This window comes from Chenopodium album, chromosome 23 (assembly GCF_948465745.1).
Source record: "Chenopodium album chromosome 23, dcCheAlbu1.1, whole genome shotgun sequence".
Classification (NCBI taxonomy): Eukaryota; Viridiplantae; Streptophyta; class Magnoliopsida; order Caryophyllales; family Amaranthaceae; genus Chenopodium; species Chenopodium album.
In genome coordinates, this window is record NC_137856.1 from 25391940 (window position 1) to 25404377 (window position 12438).

The window sequence follows — 12438 nt, forward strand, 5'->3', positions numbered from 1 at the left end:
TAAAAGCTTAGAGGGAAAAGCTGTAAAAGAATTATATAGAGAAAAATTGGGGAAAGAATTATACTGAGAAGTTAAGGATCATTGTAATAGTATCCCACTAATCTGATTCTAAAGAAAGTTGCATAATATTCCTTGGCTATATCAACATAAGAAGATTGATTGCTTTAGTGCTATACTGCTATATATGATTTTCACATACTTAACTTAGGGGACCAAAATATTTTTGGATGGGAAATATTTTAGACTACCAAAGAAAAAGCAAATATATACCAGTCATGCTTTGAAGATACCTGACACGTTTGATTGGAAACGCAACGAGGCTGTAAGACATGATTAGTATACACTGGATCAAGATTCTGCATAGAAACAATCGGCTCATATTAGAACAATTAAACAGTATAAAACTACTAAGGCATGATGATAATGACTTCTTTAATACATTCAAATCCATCCACATCAAAGATAAAAAAATTAAAATTAATGTGCAGATTGTAGTTTTGAGTTATAGGTCATGGCTCACTAAACATACACCTAAGAGATGTATTATACTATTATTAAAACAAGTTTAGCCCCAAGTCTTAAGACTTGGATGTAACATCATTTTTGGTGGTCCCCATTGAAAATGATGTCATCAAATTCTTGTTAAGACTCACTAAGACTTGTCCAAATTTATCACTTTAGCCCTAAGACTCAAATATATGACACATTTTTTTTAATCTCTTTATATTTTCTATATAATAACAACATTAATGAACAAAGCTTGGGGTGGGTCCCAATCTCAAGTCTAAGTTGAGTCCTAGAATTTCAAGACTCAACGAGATTTAAGTAGAAAAATGGGGGAAGTCTTAAACATAAGTCTTAAGACTCAAGATCATGATGTCATCCCATGAGGCTAAACTTGCTGTTAGATCACATTCGTTAACCAATCAAGTCAGTTCATAATCTCCCTTGTGCAGATTTTATGTTCTTCACAAGTAAAAACTATCAAAACTCACATTTGATATAGCTTGAAGATTCCGTGTGCAATTAATTCCATCTAAAATCACATCCTCGTAATTACCATAGCAACTTGCTTTTGTTGACTGCAAAATGAGAGTTAAACAATAAGTGGGAGATCCACATCAACGAAGTTTAAAGTTAAAACTTTTGCATAGAAAGAATTAAATTACCTAGTCTAACTATAACACTAATCAATGATAATTAGAGAAGAAAATGGTTTTGAAATTTAAATTTAAATTGACGAGCAGATATATTATTAAGATACAGGCTGCTCTTTCTTGTACGCATGTAGTGACGAGCATCCAAAGTAATGGTATTTCTTTCGTGGTTTTCTCATGAAACCTAAAATATATTATCCACCATCCATAGTTATGTAAGTTAGAACGTTACCGCATAGAGTTCATCAGATAAGAGAGATACACGGTGAGCAAAGTCATATCTAGATTTCGTTGAATCCTCCTTCCACGTTGATGGATTTCCAAGAATATATCCCTACAGAAAAAATTGTAATGAAAGCTTAAGGTTCCATTAAAAAGGACTTATGCTACACCCCCCAATTTTTTTAAGCGAAAATTTCCTTAATCGGCCATTTAAAAAAAATGTTTCACTTCTTTTTTTTTTTGAAAATTACTACAATTCTACAATATAATATTATCACTCTCTTGTCATGGTCCATCCCCACTTATACCTACTACTTCCATCCATTTCGTAATAATTGCAACACTAAGTGTTGCACAAAGTTTTAAGAAAACTATAAGGTGGGGACCATTTATAATATAAAATATAGTTAGTGGAGATATATTTATTTGATAGTAGGAGAGTGAAATAAAAAAATAGTGTATGTGGGATTCGTAGGAGAGAAATAATGAAGTAGTAGTGGACTTTTACCAAATAAGAAATTGTTGCAATTATTATTAAATAGATCTAAAAGGATAGTGTTGCGATTTATCTCACATTTCTTACCTCATCCTTTACGTAATTAATACCCCAAATACACCCATATGCCTCTAATTATTTAAAGGTAAATTCAATTATCTAAAACTATGTGTCAATTAAAATGTAAAATTAAAAAACGAAGGTAGTAATAAGCAACATAAACAAGGTAGCTATTCACATGAGGATACCTTCTCACAATTACCTGGAGATTCAAAATAGGTTGAATTCCAACTTTATTCCCTATGCACCATGGATAATTCAACAAGTCAAAGGATGAAGGTTAGAAAAATTAAGACATTTACTAAAATTGCTAGGAAGTAAAGACTTGCATAGTTGCATTCTCATAAGGATTTAAAAGCAGATAAACGGAGATAAGATCACCGTGTACACAAATCTCGAATACAAAGTAAACTAGATAATAAACTAAGTAACAAACAGCCTCCATTATCAATTGTATGACCGTCAAACGAAAGAGAAAGAGGCAATCACTTGATTTCGTTATATGGATAGAATCATATATTTACTGACAATAGTATTGAGTTATTGGGAAATATAAATACTGCTTTTATTAAATCAATATATGGAATAGATTCACATTGGGAAACCTTGTTCTTAGTAAAGGCACTACATTTTAATCATGCCTTGGCCTCAAAGAAACAATATCCTGATGGCAAGGAAAGTTGTTAGATTTCTTAATTCAATTTGAGTGTAATGTTTTAATTTGATGCTATGTAGGGCTCTACTACTTTTTTAAAGTCAAACATACAAAGATTCACTAAAAACGTGTTCAATTAAAATAATTAGATCCACTCACAAAGAATTTATATCCCAAAACCAAGTTGTTTTATTCCTACAAGGGCCTATATGTAGTTAGACTATATTTCGACATAGGCTTGATTTAACCCAAGAAGATTTATCATAATATCAAATGATAAAGAAACGTCTAGAATGTCGGTCCTAAACTTAATCTCATACATTAGTTTGGGTTTAAACTGTAAAGCAACTATTGAGCATGAAACTAATGTTGGTGACATAATAGAACTCTTCTTGCAAAATGTACAATTTATTAAGGAGATGTTTGGAAGGATAAAGGAAAAAGAAGGTTCAAGATGAAATTCCAGTTAATAAGTTACACTGATTTAGAGACCAATCCAACCGGACTTTTTTGGTATGCGCCTAAGCCTGAATTTCTTAAGGTATTTGGTTCAAATTCTACAAGTTGGATAAAAGTATGAAGCAAGTATATGGAATTTGCGACTCTTGGAGAATTTTGAAATTGCTACACACCTACTTGCATACCTACTAGCATTCCTGAAGACGAAAGATTAGAATTAGCTTCACAGCACATGTTTGACAAGGCTAAAAGTTGGGTTAATAAGCTCACTTTATGATTGAATTGTATGCAAAGTTTAAGGATGACACTGGGGCAATACTAGGGCTGGCAAAAACTGACCCGACCTGAAAACCTGACCAGAAAAAAGCGGGTTAGGGTTGAGATTTTCGACTTGAAAACTTAAATGGGTCGACACAAACCCGAACCCGAAATTAAATGGGTCAGGTTAAGGTTGAAAATCTCAACCCGAAAACGACCCACTTAACTCGAAATAAATTTCAGGGGTCAACCCGAACCCGACCTGATAACCTGAAATATTTTAAGTGAAAAAAAAAAAAAGAAAACATAAAAAGCTTTAAAACTCTAAATAAGTAAATAAGCCCAGCCGAAATTCCTTAGAGGCTTCTTAATGTAAAATGAAAACCCTAAACCCCTCTCATCCTACACCCATTTCTAAAGCCGTTTTCACTACTTTTTCCCACTTCTCTCTCTTCTCTCTCCTCAAAAACCCTAAATCTCTTCACGGCTTCACAATTGTTGATTTCGACTACAATTCTTATCTTCTCACTCTCATACGGTATTTTTCTTGTTTATTGTTCTTAATTTGTGAGTTTATACGAATTGATTTTGTTATTTTACAAGTATATACAAATTGATTTATGCGAATTTATGTTGGTTTATGTAATTATATGAATTGATTTATGGATCTATACGAATTCATGCTAGTTTATGTAATTATATGAATTGATTTATGCAAATTTATGCGAATTTATGCTGATTTATGTAATTATACGAATTGATTTATGGATTTTTGCGAACTCATGCTACTATGCTAGTTTATGTAATTTTATGATTGATTTATGCAAATTTATGCGAATTTATGTTGGTTTATGTAATTATACGAATTGATTTATGGATCTATACGAATTTATGCTAGTTTATATAATTATACGAATTTATCATGCTAATTAATATTAATAGTTGTTTTATTTATACGGTTTTACATACTGAAATTATGTTCTTAATTATTGTTTGTGTTATTTTTAATGGCAGCAAGTTGCGGCCACTCAAATCTTTCAGAGAGGAGAAGATTCATTCCACTATGGAGGGTGGGCATAGCAAAGAGATTTGAAGATTTTATTTAAATCACTATAGTTTTTGAAATTCAATTTGTAATTTGTTAAGTAGACTGCTTGGTTTGTAATCTATTAAGTAGTTTTGTTTGACAAATTTGTTTGGGTTTGAATCGCTGTTTGCTTCAGAATATAAAATGGAATTAAATGAACTGCAAAAAAAAAAAAAAAAAAAAAAAAAAAAAAAAAAACCTTTTAAATGAATAAAATCAGATTGGCTGGGTACCCAACCCTAATAAATCAACCTTTTTTAAGACCTAAAAAAGTTTTGGGTCAAATCAGGTCATTTTCGGGTTGACCCGAACACAAACCCGACCTGATTGCCAGCCCTAGGCAATACACCGCATATATCGTTGATAAGCTTAACAAATTTACAAATCTGAAACTATTAAGGTTTATTCAGCTGGTTTCATGAACTTAGGCCCCGTTCATTTTTCTTAAAAAAATAATATTAAGTAAAAATAATTTCAGTTCAGTAAAAATATCAGTAAAAATAAAATTCAATTCAATAATAATAAGTTCCGTTCAGTAAAATTCAGTAACTACAAAGAAAAATATAATAGAAACGAATAAAAATAATTTCAGTTAAGCAAAAATAATTTTAATTCAGTAAAATTAATTCAATTCAGTAAATTTTATTTATGTTCAGCGAAAATAATTTCAGTTCAACAAAAATAAGGTTAAGTCTGCCTGATTCATACCTTCGCGAAAGTTTGTGCAAAATCATGAGTTTGTGAGGACATTCAAGCTTAAGCCTACTTCAAGTCTTCAAGAATAATTTGTGAGGTGTTTGTGAGGACATTCAAGCCTACTTCAAGTCTTCAAGAATAATTTGTGAGGTTTTTGTGAGGACAATCAGGCCTATTTAGTAGAAAAGAGTGTCTTATATCAAAGTTAACAAGCCTTCAATATAATGTTTATCACTGAAACTAAAAGTATCTGTCTCTTTACTCAAAATTCAGAACTATCCTTTGTTCCTGTACAAAAAATGAACCCAGATGTTAAAAACACTAAAAATGCTGAGATTCCTAATGCAAGTTTTATAAATAGTTAAATTCTGCCCTTTTCATGATCGTCAAATCAGATATCATCAAGCTTTCTCTATTTCGGTCATTCCCTCTAGGATTTATATTCTTATTCACCTCTTCGGTCCTTCCTATACTACTTCTGCTTTTGTTCTTGAACCCCACTGTTAGACTGATTTCATTAGCTCCATAAAAGTTATTGCTCCACCAATTCCTCTTAATGTTTGATGGCTTAATCTTATCATAAAAATGGCTGCACTAAATGACAAATTTTATTTATTATTTTATTTTGGCTACACGAAGAAATTAGCTAGGGTATTTGAGTTCCTAAAGTAAAAGTGGAATTTTTTACTCTACAATATAACAGTATTAGTGTAAAAAATAAGAATCTTTGCCAAATTTGACGGTTACCATTAAATATCTCTTGGACAATAATAGGGACAGTCTTGCCGCAATAGGATTCCCCGGAAACATAAAGCGGATTACTAATGAATCCATCATAATCCACTAGCCACTATATGCAAGAAAATACATATAAAAGAGATTAAACAAGAACAAGTAATACATACTGTTTAGTTTTAACAGTATTTGTAGCCATATACTCCTGTCATCAAATAATCAAAAGAATTGAGAAATTTGCAGGATAATAACATGAAGTTATTCATCAAACAATCAATACATATAATGAATGCCTTAGAGTTGTCTAAATAAACAAGACTTCCTCTCCAATTAAATAAGGATATTTATCCCTATATTGAAGTTATACTCAATAAACTTAAGGAGATTGATATTATTTATCATACGGTCATACCTATAGCTCTAGCATGGACCATATTGTATTCAAAACTTAAAAGTAAGTTTTGATTGGATATTACCTATTTTGGTAATTGTGTTGTATAAGTGAAGGCGTGAAGCAGAAACAAGAATAGAAAGAGAGAACTTATATTGAAAAATTCTTCCCTACCAAACTAACGAAAACAAACAAATTTGCAAGCTGAAAAATTTATTACAGCTGAAATATTGATACGAGCTGAAATGTTATTCCAACTCCCAAGTGTGTTTCTCTTATAAGACATGCAACTATAAAAGGCTCTAATCAATATTCTTGGTGAAAAGGAATCAACTATTGACCTGTTCAGTAAGCATGTAATTGAAAAAAAAAAAGGGGGGGGGGGGGGGGGGGGGGGGGGGAAGCACCTATGTGCATCGGCTTATCTAAATGGAGCAGTCTCAAAAGTTTGGTTCTTTTATATGCTTTCGTCCTTTTACTGGTAGACTACAAATTGGCCTTTTAATGTTCTTTTGTTGATGATTATTTTCTTTGCTAATGCGAAAGAGCATTGCAAGAAATTTAGAATAGCCCTATGCCGTTCTGTATTCGTATTCTATCTATTTATGCTATCTTTGATACTATTTTCTGTAGCAATTATTTCCCAATTTTTCCCGCTAGAAAGCTTCCAAAGTGCCTATATATAATGATAATTAGGTAAAAAAGATTTAATCTTGAAAATTTAGGAAGTGAATGATTAGTTTGAAAATTCCTGAAGTAAGCATCTAGTATGAGACTGTTGACCTGGAGCGAATGATGCACAACAATACTTTGTCACATGAACTTGTATAAATCTAGATTCACCAGCTTAGTGATGCTGTATTAAACATAACTGGTTGCCTACAATACTTTCTACTTTGTTATAGAGCAAGGAAAATGCATTTGGCAAACAGGCAATAGCGCTTCAATTGAGAGTCTGTGTCATTCAAACTTGCAGTTAAACATGTAGATACATTCCAGCTTTTCCTTACCTTTCTCAAAAATTGATGTACATGCCTTGATGACAAAAAATCATCAGAGTAGTAACCTTTTGGATTTGTTGCATAAGAGAATCCCGCACCAACAGGTGAATCCAAAAAAATTATATTAGCTACCTGAAGATCAAACAGAAAAGATACATTATACAATAGTCGCTACTCAACTGACTGCCAATTCTAGATGAACTTTCATTGCCATTGCCTTCATTAGAGCTACTAGATCTAAATCCGAGAAAAATGAGCTATTTTGACATGAAAAATTATAAAGATTATAAAGAAAAAGAAAAGAAAAGAAAAACTCAAAGCCTTAATATAAGAAAAAATCAAAGCCTTAATATAAGAAAAAATCAAAGCCTTAATCAAAGATTAGAAAAAACTATAAAGATTATAAACTATAGAAAATATTTATTGTACCTTCGTCCAAGAAAACGGATTTAATTGATATGTTGGTGCTTTCGAGTGCCAATTGCAAGCTGAAGTATTGAAAATCAAAGGTCCTGCAAAGTAACTTCAATTTTCATTAGAAACAAATATAGTCAAGTAGGCTCAATTACACTAACTATGGATTGGATGCACAAAATGCATTGCTAAATGCTAGACATGACATAAATGATGACGGAGACTCTAACTATGAAAGTCATGCATTGCACCTAAGAGTGTAGTTCGTGGTGCACCTATTTAAGCTTGCATGGCAATCAAGTCATTTAGATACGAGTAGAGTGGAGGCAAGACATGACATAAATTCAGATGAGGTCAATTTGGTCAATTTAATCATCAAAATATATACATTAACAAAGTGTTAGTCCCAAATTATTTTGGGGTCGGCTAACATGAATCGTCATAAGGAACCATCTGAAAAGGAAACAAAGCATGGCAAAATAATCTAATCAATAAAAGTTGGAAAATAAGTGTGTAAAGTGAAAAACATAAAGAGTATACACAAGTAAAATTTACAAGAATTTTAAAAGAGTAGTAAGGGGATAAAAAGGAGAGGAAAAACATGTGAGTAAAAATATAAAAGTCTGAGAAACATTGGTAATGGAAATAAGGTAAAGTTTACAAAGCACAAATTGAGTGTATATATATAGAGAATCATGACACATCCTCAACACAAATTTTCTCCCTCCACTCCGCTCTATCCAATATCATATTTTCCTCAATCCCCAAAACCACTCACATTACTCACAATCACCCCTCTTCCAAGGTTTTTCCCTACCCCTCGCAACCCAAGGCCACTCTTCAAGCCTCCTCCTTACCAATGCCTCTTTTACATGGCCAAACCATTTTAGGTGATTCTCCCTCATCTTGTATTCAATGGGTGTAACCCCTGCTTTTTTCCTAATTATCTGATTCCTCAATCAATCCTTTCTTTGTATGGCAACATAACAATTGTAACATATGCATCTCTACCATATTCATCGCATGTGACAATGCTTCTTAGCCAACTAAATTAGGTAATTTAAAGGGTAGGAAAATCTTTGAGAGCTTCTCAAAAGGAAATGGGCCAAAAAAGGACCTAGAAGTAGTAATATTCCAATAGTTAGAGCTTAGAGGGAATAAATTGCAATTTGAACAACCTCCTCTGGGGTGGCAAGGATCAAGTTGGATAGATTGTAGCTCAAGCCACCTCCATCCCCACCCAACTCATTCTACATCGACATCTAATCCACCCTTCATCCGCAAGTTAGAGGATCAGATAGTAAATAGGTTGTTATATTCACTAATCTATAATATTTATCAAATTGTATTATAAATATGATATAATATCAATTTCTTACACTACCTCCACTACGTATTATATGCAACTTTGGAATATTTTATATCTTACAAATATTTACACCAAATTTGCATATAATACGAAGCAGAGGTAGTATAATGTTAGGCTGGAAGAACACATCATAAGCGTATAAGACTAGTTTATTAGTTATAATGAATAAACTATGACAAAATTTATAACTTAGTTTAATAGATAGCACAAGTCACAAGTCTTGGAGCTAGTATACAAAAGTTCAAATTAAGTACTTCAGTATTACATAACCCCACTTCTTCCGTTCTCTTTTACCCAAAACCGCTCATTTTATGGTAGGACAGATAGAGGTGTTACCTAAGTAACCACACACGTCCAAACTTACGTCTAATTATTTTCTAGATTATGTTATATACATCCGGGTGTACCGTACACCCGGGTAATTTGCTCATTAATTTTTACTCATTTATTTAAATGAGTAAAAAAATTATGTTCACTAAATAAGCAAAAATTAAGAGTAAATTACCCGGGTGTACGATACAACCGGGTATACAGAACAAGCTCTCTAAAACTTGTGCAAAATAGTTACATGGCAAGTAAATTGAAAGAAATGGAGTGATAAACAATGGAAAGTAAATAACGAACATACCAACTTCTAAGATAACTCCGGAAAGACCAGAACAACCAGGACCTCCGGTGAGCCACAGAATTAGCGGATCATTTTCAGGATCTTTTTCTGATTTAACAAAGTAATAAAATAATTGCACTTGTTCATTTTCTCCTACCCCAACATACCTGCATGCAATTCAACCTTCATGTCAAATTCATAAGTTGTAGAATAAATTAACTTAAATAATAAAACAAATTTGAAATTCGACAAGATGAATTACCCAGTTTCAAGGTGAAATGGGAGAATGCCTCGAAATCCTGGTATAGATTTAATGATATTGGATGAAGCAGCTTGGATAATTTGTGTAAATGGAAGAAAAAATAAAATTTGGAGTATAAATATTTTAATTAAGTTTCCCATTAAGGGGATTTTTACGATGCAGATGAAGATTTTGGGAAGTGGGAAGTGGGAACTGGGGAAGTGAGAGTAGACGAGTAGTCCTACACATAATGAGAAAAAATAGCACCGGCAAACGACGCATAGGAAATTAGGAACACCAACGGGTGTTTTACATTTGCATGCTCCTTATATACTTATATTTACGAGATGTAGTTGTGTTTTGATACGTATTACACATCACGCTTGTCAACGCATGTTTTTAACGATTGATATTTCTAATTATCAATATTGTAAAATTATCTAAAGTGAATATTAATAAAAATATACATTGAAGCGATTCAACCAAGTGTGTTGTGTGAATATTGTAAAAGTCAAACGGTGTCAACTCAAAAAAACAAAGGATGTACTCCCTCCGTCCCTAAATGATAGTCCATCATGGGCAAAAATCACGGGAATTAAGAAACTTAAATAAAAGTAGTAAAATTACATTGGAAATATAAATTTACATTGGGTATGTAAAATAGTAGAGAGAGAAAGTAATAAAAGTACATTGAAAAACAAAATTTACATGAGAAAGTTAAATTTGCACAAATATTGTTGTAATTGGAGGAAATTTTGATTAAAAAAAATTGATATTAATGGTACTTGAAAAAAGCAAATGGGGCATCAATTTGGGACTTAAAATAGGCCATAAGGGACTATCATTTGGGGGCGGAGGGAGTATATATTTTTCTCCTTTTATGGTCCCTACCCAATCTCACTACTACCGTACTAATTTTATTACTGTATTTCTTTCCTATCACATTCATTACTTTTTACAGAAATAAACTATTAATTTATCTGTCTTTCTTTTACAATTTTTTTAATAATTCAATAATCTCACTTACCTTTTATTATATTTAAGTTAATTAAATTGCCTAAACATATGTGTTAGTGTAACACTTATTAAAATACTAGGTTAGATCCCGTGTCATGCACGGTAATCTATAACTATATATTTTTTTGATGGAAATATATGATTATATAAAATTATAAAGTTATAAATTATTGATTAATATCAGGAAATTTTGTTTTTTACCACCTCACAAAAACACGAAAATCTCTTTAACCACCTCCCAAAAAAAGTATTTTACTTTACCACCTCATAAAAAACACGAAAATAGGTTTTACCACCACTTAACTGATTTCGTTTAGGAATCCGTTAAGTGGGCCCATAAAGCCACATGTCGTGTTATCATTGGCCAAAAAAAGAAAAAAATTAAAAAAAAAAGATAAAAAATTATATATATAAAAAAAAGAAAAACCTAAAACTACCCAGCCACCACCACAGCGCCACCACCCCCTTCCCCCCAACTCACCACAGCCCTCCCCGAAACCACCACTCGCGTCGCACCACCAGCCCCAACCCACCTGAACCTTCCCCCTCCCTTTCCCGCAACCGCGTCGCCCCCAAAAACCACCTAACCCGAAACCCTAGATCCCCACCACGGCCACGAATCTGGCCACAAATGGCCGAAATCGGCCGGTTTTGGGGCTCAGTGGCCTTGATCGGCCAATTTCGGCCTTTTAAGGCCAAATTCGTGGTCGTTTTAGGGGGGACGAGTTTTGGGTTTGGTGGTTTTTGGAGGCGATACGGTTGTGGGGAAGCTAAGGGAGGGGGAGGATTCAGGTAGGTTGGGGCTGGTGGTGCGACGTGGGTGGTGGTTTCGGGGAGGGGTGCGGTGAGTTGGGGGGAAGGCGGCGGTGGCGCGGGGGTGGTGCTGCGGTGGTGGCTGGAGTAGTTTTAAGATTTTTTGTTTTTTTTTAATTTCTCTTTTTTATTTTTTGAACAAATAAAATGCTGACACGTGTTATTGTGGGCCACACTTAAAGGAATTTTTGGATGGAAACAGTTAAGTGGTGGTAAAACCTATTTTCGTGTTTTTTATGAGGTGATAAAGTAAAATATTTTATTTGGGAGGTGGTAAAAGAGATTTTCGTGTTTTTTGTGAGATGGTAAAAAACAAAGTTTCCTAAGTATTATAATATTAAATTAGTCAAGTAATAATAAAAGTATATGATACGGAGTACGTTGATTTGGTATTTGTATTTTTTAATTATAGCTTCTAATACACAATTTTATAACAAATTAAAAGTAGGCAAAAAATCTGAGCAATATTTTTTTTTAGGTAACAAATTATTTTAAGAATTAGATTTTTTTTGATTTATAGTTGTCCATTTTTTTTAAGAAAGATTTATAATACTATTTACTTTAAATGTAATGATTACTATGTATTTATAAGGAATATGTATAAAAAATAATAATAATTTTGTAAGTGATTTGTTTCCTAAGTTAATAAATTCTATTTTTTAAAAAAAAATTATCTAAGGACACACCAGGAGATGACACGTGTCATTGCTGGTGTGTCTTTTAGTATATATTTATTGATTGATTATTGATTTTTGATGGA

The 12438-nt window shown here is 32.6% G+C and overlaps 1 protein-coding gene across 1 annotated transcript in view; it reads right to left on the bottom strand.

Annotated features, from left to right (window-relative positions):
• Positions 1-9796, bottom strand: part of LOC145607192 (serine carboxypeptidase-like 10) — a 40601-nt gene extending 30805 nt beyond the window's left edge. The window contains exons 1-9 of the mRNA XM_081662929.1: positions 9775-9796; positions 9629-9715; positions 7647-7729; positions 7227-7349; positions 5838-5940; positions 2138-2175; positions 1390-1491; positions 996-1082; positions 291-356 (exon numbers count right to left, since the gene is read on the bottom strand). Of these exons, the coding sequence (XP_081519055.1) occupies positions 291-356; positions 996-1082; positions 1390-1491; positions 2138-2175; positions 5838-5940; positions 7227-7349; positions 7647-7729; positions 9629-9715; positions 9775-9796 (711 nt within the window). The remainder of the gene's footprint in view (positions 1-290; positions 357-995; positions 1083-1389; positions 1492-2137; positions 2176-5837; positions 5941-7226; positions 7350-7646; positions 7730-9628; positions 9716-9774) is intronic.
• Between the last annotated feature and the right edge of the window lie 2642 nt (positions 9797-12438).